Source organism: Stomoxys calcitrans, chromosome 2, assembly GCF_963082655.1.
Source record: "Stomoxys calcitrans chromosome 2, idStoCalc2.1, whole genome shotgun sequence".
In the NCBI taxonomy this organism is placed as follows: domain Eukaryota; kingdom Metazoa; phylum Arthropoda; class Insecta; order Diptera; family Muscidae; genus Stomoxys; species Stomoxys calcitrans.
In genome coordinates, this window is record NC_081553.1 from 120,049,328 (window position 1) to 120,075,011 (window position 25,684).

General features: G+C 38.6%; 1 protein-coding gene across 1 annotated transcript in view; it reads right to left on the minus strand.

The window, feature by feature from the left end:
- LOC131994740 (uncharacterized) overlaps nt 1–25,684 on the minus strand; it is a 95,425-nt gene that overhangs the window by 18,794 nt on the left and 50,947 nt on the right. Inside the window, exon 3 of the mRNA XM_059361606.1 lies at nt 13,591–15,477. Within this exon, the coding sequence (XP_059217589.1) occupies nt 13,591–15,477 (1,887 nt within the window). The remainder of the gene's footprint in view (nt 1–13,590; nt 15,478–25,684) is intronic.

The following is a 25,684-nucleotide window of genomic DNA, read 5'->3' on the forward strand; positions in this document are numbered from 1 at the left end:
CATCAAAGTACTCATTTTGATCCCACAAAGTTTGATCCGAAGGGGCCAGGTGACTGCCATTGGTATACTTGGTGAGTCCGAAGCTTTTCGGGAGACACGCACTAAAGACACGGGTATTGTATCATACTGTAAAACAAGTAAAAGCGTGCTAAGTTTGGTCGGGATGAATCTTAGGAACCCACCACCATGGATTCTGTTAAAAATTTATACAGTATAAATTTAGTTGAAGGGCAAAATCTAAAGTTTCTAGGAACCGAACAAGGATGATCGACAGACCGGTTTACACGGGTGCAATATCAGGTTATAGACTGATTTAGAACATATTTGGCACAGCTTTTGGAAGTCGCAACAGCATACCGCATGCAAAATTTCAGCCAAATCGTTCAAAAATTGCGACTTGTAAGGACTCAAGAAGTCAAGTAGGGAGATGGGTTTATATGGGAGCTACATCAGGTTATAGACCGATTTGAACCGTACTTGGCACAGTTGTTGGAAGTCGTAACAGAACACCGCATGCAAAATTTCAGCCAAATCGGAAAATTGCGGACTCCAGAGGCTCATGAAGTCAACTCGGGAGACCGGTTTATATGGGAGCTATATCCAAATCTGAACCGATGACCTGCATTAATATTACGTATCTGTGCAAAATTTCAAGTGGCTAGCTTCACGCGTTCGACTGCTATCGTGATTTCGACAGACGGACGGACGGATGGACATGACTAGATCGACTGAAAACGTCGAGACGATCAAGAATATATATACTTTATGGGGTCTTAAGTATATATCCCCGGCCGACACGGGATAACTATGAGCACCACACAGGCTGGAACTTTGAGCTCCGACTTGTGTGGTGTCCATCGTTATCACGGGAAGCTTAGCTGAAAGCTACCGGGGGCGTCCACAGGTTGTGGATGGTGGAAAGCTCCGTTTTTATGCGGAGTAGCTGCAAATGCGGCCGCGGGCAGTCAGCGATTTTCGAGAGTCTAAGTGAGGAGTCAGGTGGCACTGGCTCTTATTTAAATACTGAGTGCCAATGATACTCGAGATGACAAGGCGAGTTATCGGCGCCTTCAAATAGCCAATGGCCAAAATCAGCGTCTGTTCCCAGGTTAGGAGCGGCTGGGGGCGAGCGTCGGATCTTGGAGCAAGTGGCTCGCCACAACGTGGAATATATGTGCAATTCCACAAAACCCATGCGGTTGGGGCGCTGGGCCAGTAACCCGCCCCGGCAAACTATGAGAACTACTATGAGAAACAAAGGAGTAGTAAAAACGGACCGCCCCAAAGTTGACGACCCAGGCAAACGACAAAAGGAACATGATTTGCGGATCTGCACCTGAAATGTCAGCAATCTTTATCGAGAAGGAGCAGTATACGCGCTGGCGGATTTATTAGAGAAGTACAAGGCAGATATTACCGCCTTACAGGAAGAGCGATGGACAGCGAATGGCGTCACTACAACACCAAACGGTGTCGATCTATACTATAGCTGCCATAACACGAGCCATGAATTTGGCTGCGGATTTGTGGTTAGTCGGAGACTGGAACACCTTGTCTTCCTCGGCACCGCCGTAACCGAAACGAATGACACCAGTTTTGAGATTAAGCGGAGAATAATACTGGCAAACAGATGTTACTTTGGACTAAGTAAGCAGTTTAGAAACAAGGCCACCTCTCGACAGACGAGGATTACACTATACAAGACACTGATACTACCCGTACTGTTATATGGTTCTGAGGCATGGGTACTTGTGAAAGCAGATGAGGCAGTGCTTGGAGTATTTGAGAGAAAGATTCTTCGTAAAAAAAATATATGGGCCAGTTTGCGTTAATGGAGAATATAGGCGAAGTATGAACCACGAGCTGTATGACGACGATAGTATAGTTACTCGCAACAAAATATATCGGCTGCGTTGGCTAGGTAATGTTGTCAGAATGGATGAAGAAGCTCCAGCAAATAAGTTTTTCGAAGGCAAACACGGTGGTACACGCAAACCGGGAAGACCAAAAGCCCGATGGAAAGATCAAGTGGTGGGAGACACCTCGAAACTTGGTGTCAGAGATTTTAGAATGAGCGCAGAAGATCGAGGCGCTTGGAACGCTATTCTACGTTCGGCTAGTGGATCAAATATGCTGTCATAGCCAATAAAAGTAAAGTAATGGGGTATTATATGAATATTTCGAGGTGTTACAAACGGAATGACAAGATTAGTGTACCACCATATTATGGTGGTGGGTATAAAAATTTCCAAAGTTGGTATACAATTTCTGTTAAGCTCTATGAAAATGTTCACTTGTTTTATGAACATAACTTTTTTTTTTAAATCAAAAAAATGGTCACTATGCTTCTGTTACTGTGAAAATAATTAAGACACCCCTACTTTTTTTAACCTACACTACTTCTGCGGCATAGGGTAAACTTAGTGCATTTGTTTGTAACATCCAGAAGGAAGAGAGATAGACCCATTGATAAGTATACCGATCGATTCAGATTCGATTTGGTTATATCCGTCTGTCCACGTTTTTGTACAAAGGACAGGTCGCAGTTTTTATTCGATCGTCTTAAAATTTTATACAGGCATTTTTTTGGCCTATTGACGAAGCCTATTGAAATTGAAAAAAATCGGTTCAGATTTTGATACAGCTCCCATATATATGTTTGTCCGATTTTCAGTAATAATGCAATTAAATGGTCATTTGTTTTGAAATTTGGCAAGCAAGATTTTCTTACGACATAACTGGCGAATTTCATGAAAATCGGTACAGATTTAGATATTGCTGTCATATATATATATATATATATATATATATATATATATATATATATATATATATATATATATATATATATATATATATATATATATATATATATATATATATATATGGCCCGATTTTCACTCCTAGATCCAATGCAAGCGCATTTATTGACCAATCTTCCCAAAAATTTGTACAACGCTTTCCTTGACGACTTCCTCAATGTCTATAGGGTTTGCTCGGAATTGGTTCAGATTTAGATATAGCTCCCATATATATGTTCGTTTGATTTCCAATAATATTGCAATAAAATGGTCATTTGTTAACCGATTCTCTCGAAATTTGATAGTAAGTATTTACTCTTGACTCTCGACATTACTTGTGAATTGCATGGAAATTTCATGTATATATATCATCCGATTTTTACTTCTAGAATCACAACAAGCGCATTTACCGACCCATCCTGCCAAAATTTTGCTAAACGCTTTCCTCGACGACTGCCGCAGTATCTGAGAAGTTTGCTCGAAATCGGTTTAGATTTAGGTATAATTCTTATATATATGTTCGTCCGATTTTGAGAAATATTGCAACAAAGTGCTCGTTTGTCAACCGGTTCTTTTGAAATTTGGAAGGAAGGGTTTTCTTGTGACTTTTGACACTACTAGTGAATTTCATAGAAATCGGCCCAGATTTAGATATAGCGGTCATATATTTATATCGCCCGATGAACACTCCAAGAGCTGCTGCAAACGCATTTATTGACCAATCTTGCCAAAATTTTGCACAACGCTTTCCTCGATGACAACCATAATATCTAAAAAGTTTGCTCAAAATCGGTTCAGATTTAGATATAGCTCACATATATATGTTCGTCAGATTTTAGGTAATTTGCAACAATGTTATCACTTATCAGCCGTAGTTATTACAGTTTGAACATAGTTGCTCGAAATCCGATGCGGATTTTTTAAAAACCCATCTGAAAACATCCACCGAGGTCCATCAAAATTGATTAAGAATTAGATATAGCTCCTACTTAGTACTTAAAGGGTACGTGGAGGGTATTATACAGTCGGCACCGCCTAACTTTTGCCTTTCCTTACAGGTTTAACTTTAATTTTGTTTAGTAAGTAGAGCGCACAACAAGACAATATGTCGATAATGGCATGGGATGAATTAATATCTACACGATCTTACCTTTTAATTTTATTCCCAACACCGAAGGATGGGGTATATTCATTTTATCATTCCGTTTGCAACACTTTGAAATATCCATCTCCGACCCTATAATAATGGCTGGCCATGTCCGTCTGCCTGTTGAAATCAAACTACAGTATTTAAAAATAGAGATATTGGGATGAAACTTGACACAGATACTTTTTTGTCCATAAGCAGGTTAAGTTCGAAGATGGGCTATATCGGACTATATCTTGATATAGCCCCCATATAGACCGATCCGCCGATTTAAGGTCTTAGGCTCATAAAAGACACTTTTATTATCCGATTTTGCCAAAATTTCGAGCAGTGAGTTGCATTAAGCCCTTCGACATCCTTCTTTAATTTGGCCAAGATCGGTTCAGATTTGGACATAGCTGTCATATAGACCGATTTCTCGATTTATGATTTTGGGCCCAAAGACCGCATTTATTGGCCGATTTCGGCGAAATTTGGGACCGTATGTTGGGTTAGGCCTTTCGATATCTATCTTCAATTTGGCCAAGATCGGTCCAGATTTGGATATAGCTACCTTAAAGAACGATCCGCCGATTTAGAGTCTTAGGCCCATAAAAGCCACATTTCTTATACAATTTTTGCTGAAATTTGGGACAGTGAGTTGTGTAAATCCCTTCAACATCCCTCTTCAATTTGGCTCAGATTGGTCCAGATTTGGATATAGCTGCCATATAGACTGTTCTCTCGATTTAAGGTTTTGGGCCCATTAAAGGCGCATTTATTGCCCGATGTCGTCGAAGTTAAGTTAGGCCCCTAGACATCTTCCTGGAATATGGCACTGATTGGTCCAGAATTGGATATAGCTACCATATAGACAAATCTCTTGATTTAAGGTCTTGGGGCCATAAAAGGAGTATATATTGTCAGATTTTGCTGAAATTTGGAACAGTGAGTTGTGTTTGGTCCTTCGACTTCTCTCTTGAATTTGATCGGATCAGATTTGAGTATAGCTGCTATATAGATAAATAGCTCGATGTATAGTCTTGGCCCCATAAAAGGCACATTTATAATGCGATTTCGCTGAAATTTGATACAGTGACTTATGTTTGGCTTTTCGACATCCGTGTCGTGTATAGTTCAGATTGGCCAATATGTGGACATAGCCACCAAAAAGATCAATATTTTGTTGTACAAAATTGAACAATTACTTGTGCTTATTAGTTCACTCAATGACCGTGCCGATGTTGGCTCAAATCGGACCATATTCCGATATAGCTGTTATGGGGGCATAAATTATGAATTTTTCATCGGATTATGACGAAAGCTGGTTTACAGATATACCCGAGGTAGAGGGTATCCAAAGTTCGGCCCTGCCGTTTACTAACAACAGCAAAGTCTTTGGGTTTATATATTTTTTCTGTTTACCAAGTATAGCGCACATAAATTTTAGTATTAGATAGATGTAGATTCATTTTCACGTTTTGCTCCCGTAAGTGAGTCGAAGTTAATTTTTTCATTGTCATTAATATTGTAGTTCTTACAAAATCCATATCGTAAAACACATACGCACATTTATAACCTTTGATATAGCCATTATTTCAACTAAGTGATTTAGAGCCAACTTTATTTGCGTAGACAACCAAGATTGTTTTAACGTTATATAAGGCTTTGTTTTCTTGATTTCAATGAATTGAATAACTTCGTATGTATTATATCAATAACACTTTAAAACAGCACAGATGTAAGAAGTATTTTATCTTTCTAATGATTTTTTATAAAGGCCTCGAAGGTTTTGTCTGAGACGCATACATTTTTTATTGATTTTTTATAAGAAATGTCTATATGAATAGTTTATACAACACATATGATCAGTTTTTTAGATTCTACTCAATTTTTAGAATGTTCTCTTTTTATGTAAAATTTTATCTATTTTTTAAAGTCTGCAAAACACATGCTCTCTTATCCGTTTACCCGTTTTTCGAATCCTTATCTTCTCAAAAAAACCACGTCTATACAATCCCGGCGAAGAATTCACACTGAGTTTTGTTTACAAAACAGCAGCAAAATTTTTTCCAAAACACACGGTTAAAATGTGTTTTTGTGGACCTTTTTTAACCCAAAACATCTGAGTTGAATTGAAAATTTTGCACACTTTTGTCTAAAAAAATCAACGGAGAGCGTTTAAAAAGCGACCTCTGCAAAGGATGGCCATAAATCATAATTTTCAAAATAAAAAAAAAATAAAAACCTTCAAGATGCTCAGAATACGGACAAAAAACTCAAATTGAAATCTTCACGGTTATGGTCATAAAAAACCGTTTAACATATTCTGGGTGCATGTCCTTCAAACACACAAACTATGCAAGAATGCGCTCAAAGCCTAACTCTACCAATGTTAAAAAAAAACATTAAAAACACCTCAAGGAAATTCCCGAGTGCTGAAGGTCAATCCTGAGCAAAGCAGTACCATAAAAAGATGGTTCCTGCAAAAATGGCAACAGACGTTGTTCATGCATAGCATAATCATACTCCCAGCTTTGGTTGGTTAGTTGTGCCAGATCTTTGCAAACTGCAGCTGTAATTAAAAAATAACCTGTGCGTGGTCATATTTTTATTGTCCCTTCAACAACAGGTCACTAGTGCACATACTCGCCTACCGGTGATAACCTCTGTGACCTTGGTTTAATATTTTGCTACAATTATTTCGTGGGCACATTAAAAAAGAGCACTCATAATTTCATAATTTTGGTTCGGCTATTAAAAACAGTCAAGGCTTTCACATTGTTCATAATGAGTTCATAATTACTTGGTTGAATGTTGCACGAACGAGAGCTGGTGTTTTTTTTTTTGGGATCAGTTTTTTTAGCAGGTGATATTTATATGACCTTCAGGTAGTTTTTTCTGGGGAACAGAATAAGAAATTTTAATAGACCGTCAAAATTTTCAAATTGCATAATACAATTTTAAATGTTCTTTGTAGGTTGCCTTCAAAGATTTCTGGTAACTAAATTTGTTTGATTTTCAATAGACAATTATTATTTTGTTGTTGTTATATGTGGAGGTATTGTTATGATGCCCAAGGCATTTACGAAATGTTAAAATGTGGGTGAAATATATTTGTGAAAATTAGATAAAATTCCTCACAAACCTAACATCAAACAGAAAGGTGTTAGGTTAGGGGGGATACTAGGTTAGGTAAGGTTGAGAAAACTCATAAAAATTTTATTGATGGGATATCCCATAATCCATGTCACTATGGATTATGGGATGGAATGTCTCACAATCCATGCCACCATGGATTATGGCTTTTTTACAACTTCATATTCCTGTGTCAAATCTTGATGAGTTTTTATTTAAGACTAATAAAATCTTACATGATGGTTCCAAACTAAACGATCAGTTGGGCTTTGGGCTGTTCTTTAAAGAACTAGAAATGGTCATATCGAAAAGTTTACCCGACCACTGCAGTATGTATCAATCGGAGATCCTTGCAATTAAGAAAGTGGTGGAATGGCTAAGATATAATGTCATTACGACGATTGGCATAAATATCTTCTCAGACAGCCAACCAGCCATTAAATCCCTGGAGAATGTATTTCTGAACACAAAAACCGCCCTCGACTGTCGCAGATCTTTCAACGAGATGGCTGAACAGTTCAAAATTCACCTGTTCTGGGTGCCGGGCCACAGAGATATCTCAGGGAATTCGAAAGCAGACGAGCTTGCGAGTCTAGGAATTACCCTACACACTCCAGGGATACTTGAATCTGTGGGTATGCCTCTAGCGACATGTAAGCTAAGTATTCAAGACCAGGTCCAAAGGACAACGAATGATGCATGGTCAAAAAGAGGGGGCTGTGAGAATTTCAAAGATATGCGTCCTAATATAGACTTGAAGAGGTCTACTGCTTTGCTGTCACTGGCTAGAACAGACGTCGCAGTCATTGTGTTCGTCATGGCAGGTCAACATGCTGACAGACCAGGTCGCCAGCAAAGACTCGAAGAAGAAGAAGCTATAGAACTGTGTGTATGTCCCGCACTAGTAGTTAGAAGGAGTTCCACTTTAGGCTTTTATTTCTTTGAGAACCTGTCTGATGTAGCGGATTTGAACATTTGCAAGTTATTGGGCTTTTAAAGCGATCTGGATTTTTCAACGGTAGGAGAAGGCATCTTCCTTCTTCAGTTTCTGTGGCATCACAATGGATAAAATATCTAAGTGAGTCTGATGGCAGACTGTCACTTAAACCTAACCTATATTGAATATTTTCTCCATCGCAGTGCAACAAACTACTGGACGTAAAAAATGATTGGTCTTAACTCGCTGCCAGTGTGCTATCCTCGGATTCGGGCTGTAAGCTCCCGAATGTGAAGAAACCAATTCATAATTGTGATATATTAAAATAAACCTATACATGATTTCTTTGAATCTCGTCAAGTTATATTTTCTACGTCCAGGTTCAGAACATCAAAAGTTATTGCTCTGTGAAGGTTGGAGAAATGAAAAGTGGTCAACTTTGACACACTTTATTTCGCCCTGTGTTAAAGATATAGACCTACAAAAACAATAGTAAGTAAGACAAGTAAAAAGGCGTTAAGTTCGGCCAGGCCGAACTTTGGATACCCACCACCTCGGTTATATATGTAAACCACCTTTCGTAAAAATCCGGTGAACAATGCATACCTTATGCCTAATAGCAGCTATAACTAAATATGTTCCGTTTTGGACCAACTAATTATATGTACAAGTCATTGTTCAATTGTGTACAACAAAATATTGGTCTTTTAAGTATCTATATTTAAAAATAAGCCGATCTGAACTATATACGGCACGGATGTCGAAAAGCCTAACATAATTCACTGTATAAAATTTCAGTGAAATCGAATTATAAATGCGCCTTTTATGGGGCCAAGACTTTAAATCGAGATATTGGTCTATATGGCACCTATATCCATATCTGGACCGATTTGGGTTAAGTTGCAGAAAAATGGCGAAGAGCCTTACACAAATCACTGTCCAAATTACGGTGAAATCCGACAATAAATGAAACTTATATGGGACCAAAATCTTAAATCGAGAGATCGGTCTATATGGCAGCTATATGAAAACCTGGACCGATCTGAGCCAAATAGAAAAAGGATGTCGAAAGGCCTGACTCGACCCACTGTCCCAAATTTCGGCGACATCGGACATTAAATAAGCTTTTATGTGCCCAAAACCTTAAATGGAGAGATCGGTCTATATGACAGCTATATGCAAATCTGAATCGATCTATGCCATAGTACAGAAGGATGTCGAGGGGCCTAACACAACTCACTGTCCCGAATTTTGGCAAAATCGGATAATAAATGCGGGTTTTATGGGCCTAAGATCCTACATCGGCGGATCGGTCTATATGAGGGCTATATCAATATATAGTCCGATATAGCCCATCTTCGAACTTAACCTGCTTATGGACACAAAAGGAATCTATGAAAAATTGCAGCTCAATATCTCTATTTGTAAAGACTGTAGCGTGATTTCAACAGACAGACGGACAGAGTGACGGACATGGCTAGATCATCTTAGATTTTTACGATGATCTAGAATATATACACTTTATAGAATCGGAAACGGATATTTCGATGTGTTGCAAACGGAATGAAGAAATGAATATACCCCATCCTTCTGTGGTGGGTATAAAAATTATAGTTATATATACCAGGTTATAGACCGATTTGGACTGTACTTGGCACAGTTGTTGAAAGTCATAACGAAACACTATGTGGAAAATGTCAGCCAAATCGGACAAAAATTGCGGTTCCGGGGGCTCAAGAAATCAAATCGATAGATCGGTTTATGTGGGAGCTATATCAGGTTATAGACCTGTTTAGGCCGTAGTAAGCACAGTTATTGGAAGTCATAACAGAACACTATGTGCAAAATTTCAACCGAATCGGATAAAAAATGGGGCTTCCAGGGGCTCAAGAAGTCAAATTGGGAGATCGGTTTATATAGGAGCTATATCCAAATCTGAACCGATATGTCCCATTTGCAATCCCCAACGACCTACATCAATAGTAAGTATCTGCGCAAAATTTCAAGAGGCTAGCTTTATGCATTCGTCCGCTTTCGTGATTTCGACAGACTAGTTCGCTAGTCGACTCAGAATGTCGGAACGATCTAGAATATATATAGTTAATGGTGGCGTGTATAAAAACATATTTTGGTATGGATCCAAATACATTATTCCTGTCAAATTTCGCTCGCGGAACAATTAAAAATTGTAACGACTTTATTGAATGGAGAACAGAATACCAGACGTAAGTCCTGATTTTCTTATGAGTCGTGATATCTCGTGTTTCGTGATTCACGCACGAAGAATTTTAAATTATTCACGCATGATCACATGATTGGATTTGTATCTCTATCACGAATCACGTGACTAACGCGTGACACGATTACGCATAACTCACGTGCACAGCTCTAGTTGACATGGTGCAGCCCAGATTTTTTAGTTCTGGAAAACCACCGAAAAAAACAAGGAAAACTTTTTTTCCAATAGCAGTGTCTGTCTATTAATTGGCTTGGAAATAAATAAAATTTGGGATATTTATTTATATGCTAAATGAAATGTTTTGTTGCCGTTTTTAATGTGGGCATATTTAATTTTCTTGGATATATATGTATGTCAGGTAATTGTAAATTTATTTTGTTTTGACCGCCAACTATAAATTAAATATGTTTTCGCAAAATTTAAATCAAAATATTTGGACCATACAACAAGAGTTTAAATCAGTTTAATTTGGCTTGGCCAGAAGAACATAAACTTTAATCTAAGGCTTAAACTCAAACATGTTCAACATCAGGCAACGTGGCATTCGCTATATATGCGATAGAAAAAATATTGAAATTTGTTTTCTATGCGGTTTCAAAATAAATGGCCAACATGCAACATTTTGATGGTAACAATGTTACAACAACATTGACTAAAAGTATCTGCAGTTTGTTAGGCCAACCAGCTTAACATGGACACCATGGACATAGTGTTTGTTTGTTGTAGCTGAAGTGATTGTTGTCCTTCGGTGTTGTGTGTTATGGCTCTGTGGTTACGCCATCTGATTTATGTCGTGTTAAATGTAAATCACTGCATTATATAAAATGGCCTTTATTAAAGGAGATATAGCATAGAGCCCTAGGTAAGAAAAATGCGAAAAGGAGGAGGAGAGTGGGTGTGTGTGTGTGTGCGTCGCAGCATTGTGTTAGACCTGAATGTAAATCTGACCAATATTCGCCATAGAGGCTGTGGCCATATTTTGAATGTTCATGTTGTTGCTTGGCATTGTCTCGCTATTGAGGAAAACCACACAGTGTACAACGATTCAGTCCTCCTCACAAGCTGACTAGGCACTATGATGCATATTTCAGTCCATGCTATGAGTACTGTGGTGATCACCGCAACATAATGCCCTTAATCACCCGATAGTAGATTCACATACATGTGTTGTTTGTTTAATGGCTTTTACATTGGACACCAAAGTGACATCGACGTCCGTGGAAGCAGGAAAATTTTCTTTCTGTCAGTTACTTAAGCTGCAGATGACCAAATGGAAGGATTAATTCATTTAAAGCTAATGTAGTGATACACATTCATGTGATTTAATGAAAATGAAATATTGCGTTAGATGTTGATCTGCTGTTTGCAGTGTTTAAGCTCTGAACATAAAAACAGCGATCCGAAATGATATAAAGCATGAATAAGGGAATCTAATCAACTGCAGTATAATCTGTTGCAATTTAAGTTTACAACCTTTTACACCGGTTTATAGCCTGACATTACTCGCCTCTAATTTGACTCCCCGATTTGACTTCTAACCCAGCGACGGAATGTCCTTAGAAAACCTTTTTTCAAGCCCAACTAGACTTTCCAAAGGCCTGGATAATACATTGCACTTTCTTTTCCATTTTACTTAGAGTGAGCCAGGAATTCAGATCGTAACGTTGATTTGTTTAAAATTGGTCTTATTATACCCTACACCACTACTGTGGTACAGGGTATTATAACTTTGTGCATTTATTTGTAACACCCAAAAGGAAGAGAAATAGCCCCATTGATAAGCATACCGATCGACTCAGAATCACTTTCTGATGCAATTTTGCTATGTCCGTCTGTGTGTTTGTCCGTCCGTCTGTCCATGTTAAATTGTGTACAAAGTACAGGTCGCAGTTTTCATCCGATCGTCCTCAAATTTGGTACAGGCATGTTTTTCGGACCAGAGACGAAGCCTATTGAAATTGGAAAAAAATCGGTTCAGATCTGGATATAGCTCCCATATATATGTTCGTCCGATTTTCAGTAATAATGCAATAAAACAGCCATTTGTTATCCGATTCTCTCGAAATTTGGCAGGAAGGATTTTCTTATGACTCTCGACATTACTGGTGAATTTCATGAAAATCGGTACAGATTTAGATATAGCTCTCACATGTATATATCGCCCGATTTCCACTCCTAGAGCCACTGCAAGCACATTTATTGACCATTCTTGCCAAAATATTGCACAAAGCTTTCCTCGATGAATTCCACAATATACATAGAGTTTGGTCAAAATCGGTTCAGATTTAGATATAGCTCCCATATATATGTTCACCCTATTTCCAGTAATATTGCAAAAAAATGGTCTTTTGTTAACCGATTTTATCGAAATTCGGCAAGAGGGATTTTCTCTTGACTCTCAATATTACTGGTGAATTTCATAGAAATCGGCCCAGATTTAGATATAGCTGTCATATATGTATATCGCCCGATTTTCACTTTAAGAGCCACTGCAAGCGCATTTATTGACCAATGTTGCCAAAATGTTGCACAATGCTTTCCTCTACGACTACCACTTTATCTGAGAAGTTTGTTCGGAATCGGTTTAGAACTAGATATAGCTCCCATATATACTTTCGTCAGATTTTGGGTTATTTTCCATAATGTTTTCATTTGTCAACCGTAGTTTTTACAGTTTGAACATATTTTTTTTTGTTTGTTTGTTTGTTTATTGATACCAGACATCACAAGATAAAAATCTTATAAGTGACGATGCCGGTTTAAGGAATGGATTACATCGAATATGTGTTAAGAAAAATATAAATAAAAAAGTAATTATATTATAAAATTTATCATAAGAGAATTTTTTTAGGAATTATACTTTAAATATAGTGTTTGAAAATTGTTTTCTTGAAAAGAGTAGCATTACTTATGGTTTGGATGTTGGATGGCAAATTGTTCCAAAGACGAATACTGTTGATTAAAAATTGTTTTTCAGAGTTTGAGGTTCGGAAGCGTGGTAGAATGATTTTTAGTCCTCTGCCAGATCGAGCAAAATGGAGATGATCATAAAGATATTTTGGCTGCTTAAGATAGATTATTTTTTGCAGTAAAATAACGCATTTCGCTTTGAGGAGGTTTTCGAAACTAATGTCGAATATTTTGTGGGCGAATTGAGAAATTCGGTCTCTCCTTTTCTTATTAAATATGTAGCGAGCAATGTTATTGTAGCTTACTTTTAGTTTGTTGAAGTCTCTCGAATCACAATTTGCGAAAATTTCACATCCATAAAGTAGAGTAGGTATAAGGTAAGATTTCGCTAAAAGCATACGTACTTGAAAAGGTGTAGAAGTCCGCACAGACCACAAACTTCGCAGCATTCCTTGAACTTTACCAACAGCTTTGTTTATATGATTAGTCCAAGTCAGTTTGGAATTGAATATTACACCAAGGTTGCAGGATGTATCAACAGTTTCTATTACCGAGTTGTTCAAAGTAGCTCTTACAGGAGGAATCTGGGTGGTTGATCGTTTTAGAATTTTCATCAGTTTAGTTTTTGACGGATTTAGACAGAGACTATTTTTACTCGCCCAGTTCTGGATTTCATTCAGATCGCAATTAATATTATTTATACATGATTGTACGCAATTTGGTTTAGCGCTGGAGAAAAGCTGAACATCGTCAGCGTACATTTGCACATTACAATGCATTGGAATATCAGGTAGATCATTTATGTATACAGAAAAAAGTAAGGGACCAAGGATAGAGCCCTGCGGAACACCTCTAGGTACATCAAGTGCCGCAGATGTTGTATCACCGACATTGACGGATTGACGGCGTCCGGTAATGTATGATGAAATCAGTTTACAGGCCGGTTTGGAGAAAAAGAAAAGTCTGTCAAGCTTCGAGATAAGAATATCATGGTTCACTGTGTCAAAGGCTTTACTGTGGTCCAGTAAAACCAGAAATGATACCATATTATTATCCATATTTTGTCTCAATTCTTCCACAACGTCAATTAATACAGTAGAGCAGTTTCTTTTTGTTCGAAAACCAGATTGTCTATCATTCAAAAGACCTCTGAAACTCAGGAAGGCATCTATTTGAGTATTTATAATACGTTCCAAAGCCTTAGAGAAAAACGGCAGGATAGCAATCGGACGGAACTCTGAATTCTGTTTGGGTATCGGTATAATTTTTGCCAATTTCCAGTCTGTTGGGAACGTTGACTTTGTAAGAATGTTGTTATAAATGTGTGTAACAAATGGAAGTATTTTCGGCAGTACCAATTTGGCAAATCTAGGATGTATGCCATCAAATCCCATTGCGTCAGACTTTATGGTTGCAAAACTTTGTAAGACTTCTTCGGGACTAACACATCTAAACGAGAATGTGTCTTCAATCTGTGCTGTAGAAATATTAGAATAAGTGTTTGTGCCAGGGTCCACAGTATTTATTTTCAAAAAGTTTTCATTTATCTCATCTAGGTCAGAGATAGAAAGACAATCAGTGTTGGTATTGGATTTCGATCCAATTCCGATGTTCCTTATTTCTTTCCATTTTCGCTTACTATCAATTGCATTTTCGAATTTCCTTTTATAGTACTGCTTTTTGGACTCGTTAGTCTTTTTGAGCACATCTCTTCTAGCGGATTTAAACGTGTCATACAGTGTAGGCAGTCTATAACGTTTCCATCTTTTATATGCCAAATTTCGAACGCTGATCAAGTGCTTGATTTCAGGAGTAAACCATGGCTGTTGTTTTCTGTTAGTATAAATGACTTTGACAGGAACGAATGTGTCGTAAATTGAGCAAAGGTTATGATTTAGGAAGGAAACTTGTTCGTCAACACCTTCCATATAGAAAATCTCTTCCCAAGGTACTTCATCTAAACTTTGATGCAGAAGTGGCCAGTCAATGTTTTTGAAGTCGCGATATGTCGATGTACAAACAGTGGGATTAATTTCGAAGTGGTATGTGACGAAAAGCAAATCATGCTTGGAGAATGCGGGGGCATCTAGCTGATTGTAGAGAGATATTTTGGACAAATGGCTGACAAAGAACACATCTAGCAGACTCGCGTTACTTCTTGTGAAGTGAGTTGGTGCGGAATCATTCACAGGAAGTAGCCCTAGGGTTTGCATTGAGTCGGCAAGACAGCGCTCAACAAGCAAGTTGCTATTAAAATCACCAGCTACGATTATATTGTCGTACTCGATGGAAATTATATCAATAGTTTCTATTAATTCTTCAAAATCTATTGATGAATTTGGTCTGTAGACGCAACCCAGCAGTAATCTTTTCTTGTCATCAGATTTCTTGTCATCAGATTTGATCGCCGAGGTCCATCAAAATTGGTTCAGAATTGGATATAGGTCCCACATTGTACTTATAGGGTAGGTGTAGGGTATTATACAGTCGGCGCCGCCCCACTTTTGCCCTTCCTTACTGGTTTTCTATAAAAAAGGTCTTCATATAGAGATATTATACAGACGTGTTAGTAAGAACTGAATGATATGAACAAAGAGATGGTAGTGAAATAGAAAGTCCATCCACCTTTCGAAACGGAACATATACCAATGGCTGCTATATTCTTTGTCCAAAGATGTGTTGATCTGGCAATTTCTTTTCAATAATCAAATCATTCCGCCTAACATAATTTCCACGGTCGTTAGCTCGACTCCACCTTACGCCTCAGTAGTTTAGTGGACTGCTATGGAGAACAAGTGCAATATAAGATTAAGTGTGAGGCAGCCACTGCGGCTATGAGACTTAAGGCGATGGGGGAATGGATTGAGGATGGGAGCAGCTCATACCATCTCGGTATAATCGAGGTGACGATAGGAAACCTGGAAGGAAGGGAAGAGGTTTCCGATTGGATACCTGAGATAAACCACGAAGTGGAGTGCGAGGCTCTGCTGCCATCGGCACAGTCTTGGATTGACGGGACCCTAGTATTGCTATCTGGAAGATCATGTTACACGGATGGATCAAAGCTAGAGGCCAGAGTGGGCCTGGGGGTTTACATTGAGAACCCAGGAACTGATATCTGTTTTAGACTGCCTAACCATAATACGGTTCTGCAGGCGGAGATCCGGGCGATCACGGAATGCGTGAGGATGGTAAAATCCTCGACGTTTGGGTGCCGGGCCATAATGGAGTAAGGGAAAATTAAACGGCCGACGACTTGGCGGTGAAGGCCAGAGGACTGCCGTCAATAAACTTGGTTAACCAGAAGCCTTTCGGGTCTACGTAGTCCGAGTTTAATGAGTGGGCGACGAATGTGCATGCAACATTGTGGTACAGCGAAGCGGTCGGTAGGACGGCAAAAATCCTATGGGAGGATCCTGATCGTGAAAGGAAGCAATAAGGAGGTCAGTATAGCTATTGGTATCATAACGGGACACATAGGACTACGAGCTCACCTATGTAAAATCGGTGCGGCAAGTGATAGCATGTGTAGGGCATGCGGGGAAGATGATGAGATGTTGGAGCATTTCCTTTGTCATTGCCCGGCTTTTTTAGATTGGATTTTATTTTTTTTTTATTCCCACCACCGTAGGATAGGGGGTATATTCATTTAGTCATTCCGTTTGCAACCCATCGAAATATCACACAGATACGTCTTTTTGATGCACGCTGGTCAAGTTCTTGAACGGGCCAAATCAGACCATATTTGGATATAGCTGTCATATAGACCGATCTCCCCAAAAAGTGTCTGAAGGACCTAAAAGTCTTATTTTTTATCCGATTTCGCTGAATATTTGCAATAGTGCGCAGTTGTAAGCTTCCCAACATCCGACTCAAATATGGTACAGATCGGACTATATTTAGATATAGCTGTCATATAGACCGATCTGCCGATAAAGGGTCTGAAGCCCATACAAGCTTTATTTTTTAAGCGGTTTCGCTTAAATTTGAAACAGTGAGTTATTTTTAGCCTCCTGACACTCAACCTAAATATGGATGACATCGGACAATATTTAGATGTAGCTGCCATATAGACCGATCTGCGGATAAGGGGTCTGAAGCCAATAAAAGCTTTATTTATTACCCAATTTCGCTGAAATTTGAAATATTGAGTTTTTCTGTGCGTCACGATATCCGACCTTAATATGTTTCAGATCGGTTTATAATTGGATATATCTGCCAAAAAGACCAATATTTTGTTCTACAAAATTGAATTGTGACATATGTATTAGACCACTCAATGTCCGTGCCGAATTTGGGTGCTTAAGTTATCCAATTTTCACCGGATTGTGACGAAATGGAGTTTACATATATGTCCGAGGTGGTGGGTATCCAAAGTTCGGCCCGACCGAACTTAATGCCTTTTTACTTGTGTTTAATTTAATTAATTGAGACACTTTTATTGTGCAGCAGTACTTATTGGATTATTTTATCATAAAGAAGATGATGTCGGTAGGCTAGTGGATGCGTGCAATACTACCAAACATGACATCATGAGTTTAATTTTCTACGGCACCAAAATTATTAAAATTTGTTTTTAAGGGTAATACTAGAGAGATTGACAGATAAAACTCCGAGACCAGCAGTAAAACGAACGAGACAAAACAGCGCGAGCCAAACAAAGATAATAATAAGAACACCATCAGCCGAAGCAAAATACATGCAGCGGGCTGGTAGATTGTTTTTGTCCTGATTATGGATATATTGTTGTTGTTGTTATATGTTGGCTTGCAAAGAGTGACTTTCAACAAAAAATTTGTACTTCGGGTCGTTGAGATTCAAAATAAATTGTTGCAGGAAAATTAACAACTTTCGTAGTGGTTTTTTCAACCAAAGTTGTTGTTTTCCAAAATTATTTTTATCTGTGCAGGAACAAGAAGGCATTATTGTACAGATTTTCCTGTGGTTTTACAACGAGCAATAATTCCTATGATAGGTTTATGAGTAGATTTAGCCCCTCTATATACGGAACCGCCGGTTTTACTTCTTTATAAGATTCATGACTTCGCCAAATTTCCTAGTGTAATATTTGCAACGGTATCCATGGTGGTGGGCATCCAAGGTTTTCTCCGTCAGAGCATGACCTAATTTGATATTTATTTTGATCTAAAATAAAGATCACTTTCGTTCAACTGAATAGTTTTAACAGTCATTTTGTTACATTGCAAATATTTAGTTCATGGATTCAAAAATTGTACAAATTAACTGTAAAATCATTAAACATTTTAAAATTGCATTTATTATTCCCAAATTTAATATGGCTCATAGCACCATAATCTATTTCAGTCATAAATCCATCTCGGCGATTAATGGCCCATACATCTGCAAAGCCAACACTGCTGCTTGAAGCAGTATCCACGGGAAGGACAACATAAATTTCCATGGTATTCGACTCATGTACAAAATTGATTTATAAATCGAATTGGAATTAACTTTGTGACACTCTCCAATAACTCATTTAACGCAGTGGTCGTGATGAGCATAGTAATTATGCAAATTTCATGTGGCCCAAATGGCTGCTTATGCGCAATGGGAGAACAAACGCAATACATATCTCAATGCAGGCCACCATGTCCCAATAAAATATGGATGACTTTTTCCATAGCTTATCATAGTCAAGTTTAGGCCTTGGGAGGGAGACCCCAAAAAAAACACACACATATATACACTTCAAGCTTATGGAAAAAGCAGATAAAATAGGCATTACACAGCAGCAGCAGCAGCAGGCATAACCAATCAATGTTTCCTATTTTATGAAAAAATCAAACAGATATATGGCCTACGAGTGTGGCCTCTTTATGATTTCATGATGGTGTATAGCAATAATGGCATCGGGACAACCACCATTATCAGCAGTGGCAGCTTCGCAATCATAGCATAGCTCATAAGCACAGTGGCCACTCGTAATGCATTTTAATAATTCACATAAACATTTGCCTCCGCTCGGGAACACTTAAATTTATAACATACCCCTACTATTCCCATTCATAAATTCGTTCGTTTTTTTGCTTCCGTGAAAATTCATTTTGAATTTTTCGTTCGCTTGGATGACTGATCCTTGTCCAGAGCAATTGTGCAAGATTGCGTGGCAAATAAAAAAATATATGCAAAAGTCGAGTTATTTATAAACTCATTTTGGTGCGGTTGTGAAAAAATTTACTTTTATTTACGAGAGATACAATGGCACAGAAGTGAGTATCAAATTAAGCACAGTGATGAAACCAGGCAATTTGCTCACAATTCGAAAAGACCGAAAGTAAAAAAAAAAAAAAAAATTATCGGGTTCGGAGGCCACCATAACGCCTGGGTTCGAATCCTGGCGAGAGAAATCGGTTAATGAATGCGGATTTTACGATCTTAGGACCCTGAATCTGCTGATCGGTTTACATGGCAGTTATATCCCAATATGATCCGATCTGGACCAAATTCCGTTCGGATATCGTGTGTCCTATTGCAACTCAGTCAAATTTGGTAAAAAATGTGCTTTTTATGTTCTTAAGACGAAATTTGTACAAGGCTGTCATACCTTTTCTTCAAATGGCATAGTTCCTCAAAAATGTCGCCAGCAATAGAAGGAGATAACCACCGCTGAATTACTCGGGCAAGGATTCGAACCCTGGCGTTCAGCATCATAGGCGGACATGCTAACCTCTGCGCTATGGTGACTTTCACTTCTCCTCAAGGAGGTGTCGCACTGCGGCATGCCGTTCGCACTTTGCTATAAAATGGAGGCCCCTTATCATTGAGCTTAAACTTGAATCAGAGATCACTCATTGATATGTAGGAAGTTTGCAACTATTCCATAATGGAATGTTCATGGGCATATTAGCATTTTGCACTTGCATGTGCTTAAGACCCTCAAACGGCTGATTGGACTATATGGCAGCTATGGAGCAGTAATATTCAAATCTGGTCCGATCGGGTGTCCTACTGCCACTCACTGTTCCAAACTTTATGAGCTCAAGACACTAAATCAGAATATCGGTCCATATGGGAAATAAAATGAAAATTTGCTATGAAAATTCCAATAATTAACAGGGGCAAACTTCTCTTATATCAATGAGTGTTGTTCGATTCAAGTTAAGTTCATAGCCGAGCCAAAAAGGTTTACCAGATGTTCGGGATTGGGCGGCATTATTCCGACTTTCTCTGGCTATCCCTACTATTTGACAATAAATATGGCAAAACATTGACTTTTTAGCCAACAAAAATATTCCACGAATCGGAAGTTTCAACCCAAAGAATCTTCTTTTGTGCTGCAGCACAATTGGCTGAAACTGAATGTTCCATGCAGGGCTGCGGAGTCAGAATCGGATTAGAAGTTTGAGAGTCGGAGTCGAGCAATTCCGCCCAGAGTGGAGAAAATCATATCGATTCCGGACATAGTAATAACTTTCAACAAAAAAAAAAAAAGAAATAAATCCTACACTTTTAAGAATGAAAAAAAGATGTTGTTATGTTGCTCGAGGTACTTATATTTCCATGAAGTTATTAATCGATATTTCGTAAATAATAACAAGTAAAAAGGCGTTAAGTTCGGCCGGGCCGAACTTTGGATACCCACCACCTCGGCTATATATGTAAACCACCTTTCGTAAAAATCCGGTGAAAATTTCATATCTTATGTCCCATATCAGTTATATAAAATTTGTTCCGATTTGGACCAAATACTAAAAATTACAGTAGCTATATCTCAAAATAAACCGATCTGAACCATATACGACACGGATGTCGAAAAGCCTAACATAAGACTGTATCAAATTTCAGTGAAATCGGATTATAAATGCGCCTTTTATGGGGCCAAGACTTTAAAATTAAAGAAGGACGTCGAAGAGCCTTACTAAACTCACTGTCTCAAATTTTAGCGACATCGGGCAATAAATGCGTCTTTTATGGCCCCAAAACCTAAAACCTAGATATCGGTCTATATGGCAGCTATATCCAAATCTGGACCGATCTGTGCGATATTGCAGAAGTATGTCAAGTAACTTAACTTAACCCACTGTCCCAAATTTCGGCGACATCGGACAATAAATGAGCATTTTATGGGCCCAAAACCTTAAATCAAGAAATCGGTCTATATGGCAGCTATATCCAAATCTGAACCGATCTGGGCCAAATTGTAGAGGTATGCCGCAGGGCTCAACACAAACTCACTGTCCAAAACTCCAGCATATTTCGGATAATAAATGTATATTTTATGGGCTTAAGACCCTAAATCGGAGGATCGGTCTATATGACAGCTATATCTAAATCTGGACCGATCTGGGCCAAATTGACAAAGGATGTCAAAAGGCCTAACACAATTCACTGTGCCGAATTTCATCAAAATCGGATAATAAATATGGCTTTTGTGGGCCTAAGACCCTAAATCGGCGGGTCGGTCTATATGGGGGCTATATCAAGATATAGTCCGATATAGGCCATCTTCGAACTTAGCCTGCTTATGGACAAAAAAGAATCTGTGCAAAATTTCAGCTCAATTCTCTATTTTTAAAGACTGTAGCGTGATTTCAACAGACGGACGGACATGTCTAGATCGTCTTAGATTTTTACCCTGATCAAGAATATATATACTTTATAGGATCGGAAATGGATATTTCGATGTGTTGCAAACGGAATGACAAAATGAATATACCCCCATCCTTCGGTGGTGGGTATAAAAATCGTGTCTTGTTTTTCATTTGGACATACCACCAAATCAAAACCAGAAAGACCCCGAGCTTGAATTGAAAAACAGCAAAATTAGCAGGTAAAAAGGCGTTAAGTTCGGCCGGGCCGAACTTTGGAAACCCACCACCTCCGGTATATATGTAAACCACCTTTCGTCAAAATCAGGGCAATAAATGCCCCTTTATGGACCTAAAACCTTAAATCTAAAGATCGGTCTATATGGTAGCTATCCAAATATGTACCGATCTAAGTCTAATTTAAGAGGGATGTCGAAGGGCCGAACACAACTCCCTGACCCAAATTTCAGCAAAATCGGATAATAATTGTGGCTTTTATGGGCCTTAGACCTTACATCGGCGGATCGGTCTATGTGTCAGATACATCCAAATCTGAACCGATCTGAGTCGTGGTGGAGCAATCTTTCCGGAATCGAGTGAAAATTGCTCGACTCCGCAGCCCTGGTTTCATGGGCCAAAACCATTAATCAGGAGATCGGGGATAGCAAAAATATTTGATTTGGCCCATATTTGGAGTAGTTGGGATGAGGACCAAAACAAGTGTTTAAATTTTGAGAAATCGGATAAAAACTTATCATTTTGTGGGCTTAGGAAGTAAAATAGGAAGATCGATGTATATGGGACCGGTTCCAAAATGTAGACCTGCATGGTCCATTTTTGGTCCTAAGTCTTCTTTAATAATACAAACTATCTGCGCCAAATTTCATCCACCTACGTCAATTTCTTATATTTTTGGCCAACTTTAACTATGAACTCTATATGACGGCTATATTCAAATATCATGCGATTTGGCACGTTCAGGAACTTTACCTACGTATTAAAGAAACACAGATCTGAGCAAAATTTTAGCTCAATATTCCAATTGTTTAAGGCTGTAGTGTGATTACAATATTACATAATTAAATTCTCTTATAGTTTAACGAGGATCGGTAATCTATATACCTGTAGGGTCGCAAATGGAATTTCGACGTGTTGCAAACGGATTGACTAAATGAATTTACTTGCTATCCGAATATATGGACGAATATGTACTTCGATTTTTGACAACCACCTTGGAGCGCTGATAACATATTTTTATGTTCAAAGCTGCAAGAGTTTAACAACGTAAAAGGCTCATCTTCTTATTTAGATATTAGTGTATGGCTGAAAAAGTTGTTGATTTGTCTATCCAACCACTGTCTGATGTAAATTGAATATTTCAAAGATATCTTTTACAAAATAAAAATTCAATCAATTTAAATTTTGTACAAACAAATTAATCCTGCAACTCCTACATATCCACGAAAGAAAAAAAAACTACCCACATGAATAAAATAATAAAAAACAATGCATTTAAAAAACAGAGTTCGCATAAATTGATGGCATGAATCTCTGATAAGAAAATTCAATTAAAATTTGCTCGCATAGCAATAGGTTTGAGGCTTTGATAGTGCATCTGGGCTGCCTCTTCGCTTATTTCACGCTGACGCATTATGTGAAAAAGCAATTTCGCTTCATTTATTTTTCGTTGTTATCTTAATGCTGCAATAGTAGCTGAACTGCTGCTACTCCCTAGTAGACTACACTCACTTTCAATGGCTGTGGTCTTCCTCAAATTGGAAGAGAGAATTTTCATCTTAATGTTTATTAAACATCAGTTTTCCAACACATATTTACCACACCCTGGCACCTCGTATCTGCTTGCACCATCAAATGTTGTTGCAACATGGGCAAAATGGGATTTTAATTGTAACAACGCAGAAAAGCATATCGTTTAATCTCTATCCTTAGAGTCTTTAGTCTCAACGCGTCTCGTCTCGTTTCGTCTCATCTCTTGTCGCATATGGCCGAAGGCATTGAACAATTCGCGTTTATGTTTATGGCCAGCTTCACTAAACTATATGGTTCGGGCGGTTTTAACTATGCACCGATCTAACTCCCCACATCAAGATGGGTGGAAGTATACCCTGTGGTTAAGCATGGGATTGTGAGGAAGAAGTGATTTAATGCAACCATTGAAAGATCTCATCTTACCTGAGGCACAAACAAAAGACACTTCATAGAGTTGGCAAGCAGCAAAGGGTATCAACATATGAGAATGAATGATTTTATATTGTTTTCTACCGAGACCATAATCATTTGGTTGGACTAGATACATATGGCACTAGAAATAATTTAGGAAACCTCAGGAATTGCCTAGAAAGGACCTACAGTAAATTTTCTATTTCTATATGTATGGCGTGCAGACCCACTTGTACGTATAGGCGTCATATATGTAGGTCAGATCTTTTTTGCAATTGTAGCGCTCGATATTAATGGCTTTGCATTATATGGCATTTAATTGTATTGTAATGCAAGAATCTTTATATTGTACAAGCCTAACCGGGCCCGGGCCCCAGCGGAAATGAAGTTCAGTTTAGGGGGGTGCTTTAGGGCTTACCCCAAAACACTTGGCTCCAAAACTGGATACCAAATTCGTTTTCTACTCCCTAATACCATTCATTTGAGTTCCATATAGCCATGGTTGGCTTATATACCCATTTGGGGGTATTTAGGGGTGGGCGACCTCCTATTACTTGGACCTAAAATTTTATGCCATACTTGTTATCTACTACCTAATATTTTTCATTTGAGTCCCATATTGACATGAACTTCGAATATATCTGTTTAGAGGAGTTTTGGGTTTGGGGTGGCCGCTGGGTACTTGGACCCAAATTTTAATACCATATTCGTTTTCTGGTGTCCAATACCTTTCATTTGATACCCTTATTGTGCCCAACGGAATACTTTCGGATATGGGTGGCGTTTTTGGGGTAAGGGAGAGGGTTCGCCTCCGCCCGATATCTAAAAATTATAAAGCCTATGTTTTCTTCCAAACAAACGTACACAATTTATGAAAATTTTAAGAAAATCGACACAGCCTATTCCTTCTCCTGACCGTATTCGTAATCTACTCCCGAATACCTTTCATTTGAGTCCCATATTGTCATGATTATCAAATAAACCTATTTTAAGGGGTTTTGGGGCTGGGGCGGCCCCCCCAGGTAATTGGACCCGACTTTTATTATGAAATTCGTACCCCACTCTTGAATACCTTTCGTTTGAATCCCATATTGTCCTGATGGGTCCACTTTTATTTTTGGATAGTACTTTGGGGTAAGGGGGAGGATCCACCCCCTCCCAATATCAAAAAATTATATAGCCTATGTTTACTTCCAGACCAAACTACACAATTTGTGAAAATTTCAATGTAATCGGTTCAGCCGTTTTTGAGTCTATACGGAAAAAACACTCAAACAGACATATAGATTAAATGTGAGGCAGCCACTGCGGTTATAAGACTTAAAGCGACGCGAGAGTGGATTGAGGATAGGAGCAGTTTATACCAACGTATAATCCAGGCGACGATAGGAAACCTGGATGGAATGGTTTCTGATCGGATACCTGAGACGACACTTGAGGTCGAGTGCGAGGCACTGCTGCCAACGGCACAGTCTTGCATTGGCGGAACCCTAGTATTGTTATTTGGATGATCATGTTACACTGATGGATCAAAGCTAGAGGACAGAATGGTCCTGGGGGTCTGCATTGTAAACCGGAGACTGAGATCTGTTTTCGACTGCCTGACCATAATATGGTCCTGCAGGCGGAGATCTGGGTGATCATGGACTGTGTGAGGTGGTGTGGTGTTAACGACGTCGAGTATGAACATATTTGCGGATAGTAAATAGGCCATAAGCGCAATAACAATCAGGACAGTTAGATTACGAACAGTCTTTGAATGTAAGAAGGAGATTAACGCCTTCTCTGAGGATGGCACGACCC